The 5,274-nt window shown below is 32.2% G+C and overlaps 1 protein-coding gene across 1 annotated transcript; it reads left to right on the top strand.

Annotated features, from left to right (window-relative positions):
• Nucleotides 1–1,704: 1,704 nt before the first annotated feature.
• Nucleotides 1,705–3,354, top strand: MYB108 (myb domain protein 108). The gene is made up of 3 exons (XM_086661540.1): nt 1,705–1,996; nt 2,168–2,297; nt 2,427–3,354. The coding sequence occupies exons 1-3, from the start codon at nt 1,843–1,845 to the stop codon at nt 3,109–3,111; spliced, it is 969 nt and encodes a 322-aa protein (XP_086517666.1). The 5' UTR covers nt 1,705–1,842; the 3' UTR covers nt 3,112–3,354.
• Nucleotides 3,355–5,274: the final 1,920 nt, after the last annotated feature.

The raw sequence follows: 5,274 nt of genomic DNA, 5'->3' as shown, positions 1-5,274 counted from the left end.
ATACCTATTAAAAATAATAATTGTTGGATCATAGTCATATATACTCGGTTTGACTTCATTTAGGTTAACTCTTTCATGGCGCTCTTGTATGTTATAGATTACATAAATGGTGTTTCTTTACCAAATCTCTTAATTGTGTTGAATTTTTCATGGTTGTTTAGTTAGACTTTGGCTCGTGTCACATGATATTCAAAGTTAGCTAGATCATCTAAAATATGGACGTAATTACCTTTCTTCTGAAAACTTAGCTAGCAATTTAAGTGGCTCGCGTCCATTACAGCTAACTATGTCAGTAAATGAATAGGAAACACTATTCAATCTTTCGAGAAACTTATTTTATAATTTTATATCAGTCTCAAAACGAACAAATATACAGTATCTTCACATAAGTTATTAAGTTATAGCACTAAATGTCAAAAAAAGAAATATGGGGACAAAAGGAATAATACATTTTGAGGTTGAAAATCCCGAAGGAGTAGTGATCAAAGACCTTGTTCATTCTGAAGTAGATTAGCTACTACGAAAAAACTAAGTTGATATTATTTCTTACATTGTCTTGTTATTCTACGAAAAATAGTTCGAAATATAGACAATGGTGTTGCCCTTTCAGCCTTTTCATAATTAGTTCTTTAGCAGTATTATTCTTAGTAAAGAACAATAATTACATCCCGGTGAAATAGCTAAGGTGGATCAACTTAGTAAACCAAAAGGCACACATACAATTCCTCCCAAGCTCTGGGTACATTAGCATGGTCCCATATGACTTATTATTGGTAGTTTTTCGTCTACGAAGATAAACACACTTAAAGATATAAAAAATGAAATCGCCCTTTAAATTAGGTCTTTAGCCGCGGAACTGTTAGTAAAGAGCAATAATGACGTGTCGATGAAATAGCTACAGTTGATCAACTTATTAGTAAACCAAAAGGTACACATAAAATTTATAACGGGGTCCTATTATTGGTAGTTTTAGGATGTGTATTTGCGACTATAGAAATAACTAAGTTGGCATATTCTATCCCATTCTCTCATTATTCTATGAAAACAAACTCGAAAAAGTAGCTAAAGATATAGATAATGAAATTGCTAGCTATGATCAATCGTACACCAAAGGGCACACATAAAAACTTAAAATGGAGTCCCATGCCCCCCTCCCCCTCTATGACCTATTATCCCTAGTTTTAGGATGTGCACCATGACAAATACAGTGGTGGAAGACAGAAAGAGTACATTAGTCTCTCTCCCTCTCCTAGTACCACACACACACACACACACACACACACCTTGTTTTTGTTCTTCTTCTTGATGTACAAAACAAACTTCTTTAGTTAGGGACTTTTTTTTCTAAAGTAAAACTTTTTTAGATAAAACAACTAAAAAGACACGTGTGTTATGGATATTCAACACGGAACTTGGCTTAACTGAGTTGAAAGTCAAAGTGTCAAACTTAAAACTACTTTTGGTAACATTACTTAAATCAATCCACTTCTCTTCTCTCTCTCTATCTCTCACTTCTTTCTCTATCTCTCTCTAAAATTACTACTACTAATTGTTTCTTAAGCTAATAATTAATCAAGATAATTCCTTCCCCCTCACTAATCCTCTCTCTCCCCCACGTTTACCTTTTCTTTTCCATTCTCATCCATTTTCAACACCCCCTTCTTTCTATCTATAAAAAGAACATCTCTCCTCTCGGTCTCTCTCCAACTTCTCTCCTTCTCATTCTATTAAAAATTTCTCTCTCTCTCTCTCTAGGTTTTTCTCTCTTTCTCTCTCTCTTGATATTTCATTCTCATCCTAATAAGTCCAAAGAATTTGATTTTGAAAGATATACAAAAAGACATGGATAATCAAACTCATCAATTAAGTGATTTTGATGAAGATCAAATGGATGACCTTAGAAGAGGTCCTTGGACTCTTGAAGAAGACTTCTTACTTGTCAATTACATTACTAATCATGGTGAAGGTCGATGGAATTCATTAGCTCGTTCTGCTGGTAATTCATTCATTCTCTTTCTCTCTCTCTCTCACTAACTCACTTCTTTCTCTCTCTAGAATCAAGCGCCTAATTAACTAAAATGGGTTTATCTAATTGGGTCTTTTTTTTTTCTTCTTGAAGATCGATTTTGAACCATTTCTAATCTAATTTCTTCTTCTTCTATAACAGGACTGAAACGAACAGGTAAAAGTTGCAGATTAAGATGGTTAAATTACTTACGTCCTGATGTTAGACGTGGAAACATTACTCTTGAAGAACAACTTCTAATCCTTGAACTTCACTCTCGTTGGGGAAATAGGTATGTCAATATCATCATCAATCTTCTCTCTCTCTCTCTAGGATTCTAGAGAGATTTTCTTACATGGGTTTCATTTATAAGATCAAAATCTAACATGGGTTTGTTTCAATTTTTTGTTTAATCAATCAGGTGGTCTAAAATTGCACAACACTTACCAGGAAGAACAGATAATGAAATTAAAAACTATTGGAGAACCAGAGTTCAAAAACACGCTAAACAACTTCAATGTGATGTTAATAGTAAACAATTTAAAGATACTATGAGGTATCTATGGATGCCAAGATTAGTTGAAAGAATTCAAGCTGCTTCTGCCTCTGCTTATTCTAGCGACGCCGCCACCACCACCACTAACCACAACCACCACCAAAACCAAAATCAGAACCAATACAGCAACAGTATCATCAATAGCCATGGCCACCTTCCACCCAACACCAATACAGACTATTCAGCTGGTTCAAATTGGAACCAGAATTTCATTACTACTCCTGAAAATTCAAGTACTGCTGGTTCATCAGATTCAATGGGAACTCAATTCTCATCAGATTATTCTTACAATTTCCAAACTAATACTAGTAGTACTCTAAATTTGGATAATACCCAAACTACCCATAATAATAATAATATCTCTGAATCTTTATTTAGTCCGTATGGTTACTATAATCAAGGAGGAGGTATGGAATTACAGGGAAATAATAATGTTGAGCAAAATAGCATGTGGGGAGGTGATCATGGTGGTGGTGAGGATATATCTGGGAATTTATGGAATGATGAGGATATTTGGTTTTTACAGCAACAACTATATGATGGTATTTAAATTAAAATAGAGAGTATAATCCAAAATGGAGAAGATGTAGAAAAGTAAAAGAAAAAAAGAAATAGATTGAGAAAACAGAGGAAGTAGGGGTTTTATTGGAATTTGGTAAGAAAGAAGGACCAAATTGTGGGTTCCAACTTTTGTTTAAGTTTGTAATTTTGACATTTGTGAAGATCTATTTTTAAGTTTATGACATTTATCTTGTAATTGGTTCTATCTTCATATATTTTATTTGTTTATTTATACTTATTTTCTATTTTATTAGTTTGTTTTTCAAATTTTATGGTTCAACTGTGGGAAGAAAAATCCATTTGCCCTTCATTGATGTTTTTAATGAAGATTAAGAACTAGTATTAGATTTTTAAGGCACCAATTTTCAACATTGAGAGGATATTATTGAAGAAAAGTTCTACCGAAGTCTCCTACTCCTATCTAGCTAGCACTACACCTAACTAACTATGACGTATTAGAACTAATTAATCACTACACCTAACTAACTATGGATTGATATTTTAGTTGATTGACATAGATGTATCATCGAATAATGAAAGACTAGTACTTATGAGATCACTAGGAAATGTCCAATCGTGATGCTTAGGCTCTTACGTGTAAGTCGAAGGAAATTTATCTCCAAGAACAATTAATAATAAACAAAGAAACCTAAGCATTGAAATGTTTAACATTGTTCAATCTATACTAATCATTGTCTATCAAATCAATAATATAGTGGCACATAAGAAAACCCATTAAACATGTATTATGTATGATCAATAATTACTTTACAGTTATTTAATTTACATTTGGCTAATTATTGTTTATAGTTTTTATCCAATTTTATTTTGTTTTCAAATAAAATATCACAATTTATTCATTCATTCAGTTGTTCTCAACAAAAACCATAGTTTAACAAAGGCTGTACAAGCTAATAATGATGGTTTTTAGAATAAACAATCTTAATTACCACAAAAATAGTTTAATATGATCACGTGACATCTTCGATATGACACAATTTCCTTTTTTTACTTAATTATACAAAGCCTCAATCATATATGATGTGTCATGACATGTGAGTTTTCATATCCCTTCTAAAAAGAACTCAACCTGAAAGTTCGAGGAACGACAAAACAATATAGAAAAAGAAACCACCTCCACTAAGAGCACGAATTACACTTGTTTCTCGTTCTCTGTATTCTTTCACCCTCGCATTAAATATACAATTTATTTCTTAAAATATGAAGATAAAGGACATTAAAGATAAGTACTGCACTTGTATGATTGTCGTAATGTTGATGACTACATGTCACTATTTGAGTGCATTCACCTATTTGCAACCCCACGACTTACTTTTAGAATAGATATTCCAAAAAGTAACAGATCAGCTAATATAACGATATAATGAGATAAACACATGAACTAATGGAATTTAAAAGGTTTCTAAATTTGTGTAGTAATGTAACTTTAGGGTTCATACATATCGTTAGTTGATTGTTTATGATCGAACTTTTTCCTACCTGTCCGCAAATTGAGTTTGTAAGTTTTATTTGGAATGTAAATTTTTAATTGTGTTTTTGATTGCGGAATAAATTTTTTTTTTTTTTTTTTTTTTTTTGCGGAATAAAATTTTGAAACAACATTAAAAATGATATATATGTAATATTTGTGTGAAAAATGAGCATAGTATTAGGAAAATGAAATTGACACGTGAGAAAGGACAAGGGGCAAGGGCGATGGCGGCGGCGTGAGGAATAATTTGCTTAGGCGTGTCAAGTGATGAACCCACTCCTGTGGTCCAGGGAATTCCAAGCGTTAGTAGTTCTCCACGTGGCATATTTTTTGAAGAGGATAATAGTCTAGTTAGGTTCCCCAGACTGAAGCACTAACCAGAAGAGATTACGTCATTATTAGTTTAATAGTTTGTTCTTTATTTACCACATCATTGTTTTATTAGAAATATTGCATTAAAAAACCGTATTTTCTTTTTGTCTTTTTGGAAATTAAAATTCGTAATAACTTAATAACCAAAAAATTCTTATAAATTCTTTTTTTAACGAAGTGACTGGGATAGTCACTACAATAACATTAATACAACAATATGTAATAAGCACGATCATCATCAAAATTAAACTCTTACAGAAACGGATGTAAAGTCTAACTAAACATATA

Source organism: Eschscholzia californica, unplaced genomic scaffold, assembly GCF_041429995.1.
Source record: "Eschscholzia californica isolate CP2 unplaced genomic scaffold, dmEscCali1.0.p SCAF_2, whole genome shotgun sequence".
Classification (NCBI taxonomy): domain Eukaryota; kingdom Viridiplantae; phylum Streptophyta; class Magnoliopsida; order Ranunculales; family Papaveraceae; genus Eschscholzia; species Eschscholzia californica.
Note: the sequence above shows the minus strand (reverse complement) of the source record. Positions and strands in the feature narration are given on the sequence as shown.

What these genes read in the sequence shown, in the direction of transcription:
- MYB108 (XM_086661540.1), top strand. Translation starts at nt 1,843, where the DNA reads ATGGATAATCAAACTCATCAATTAAGTGATTTTGATGAAGATCAAATG. An exon ending in TTCATTAGCTCGTTCTGCTG is followed by an intron (nt 1,997 to 2,167) that starts GTAATTCATTCA and finishes CTTCTATAACAG; the next exon opens with GACTGAAACGAACAGGTAAA. An exon ending in CACTCTCGTTGGGGAAATAG is followed by an intron (nt 2,298 to 2,426) that starts GTATGTCAATAT and finishes TTAATCAATCAG; the next exon opens with GTGGTCTAAAATTGCACAAC.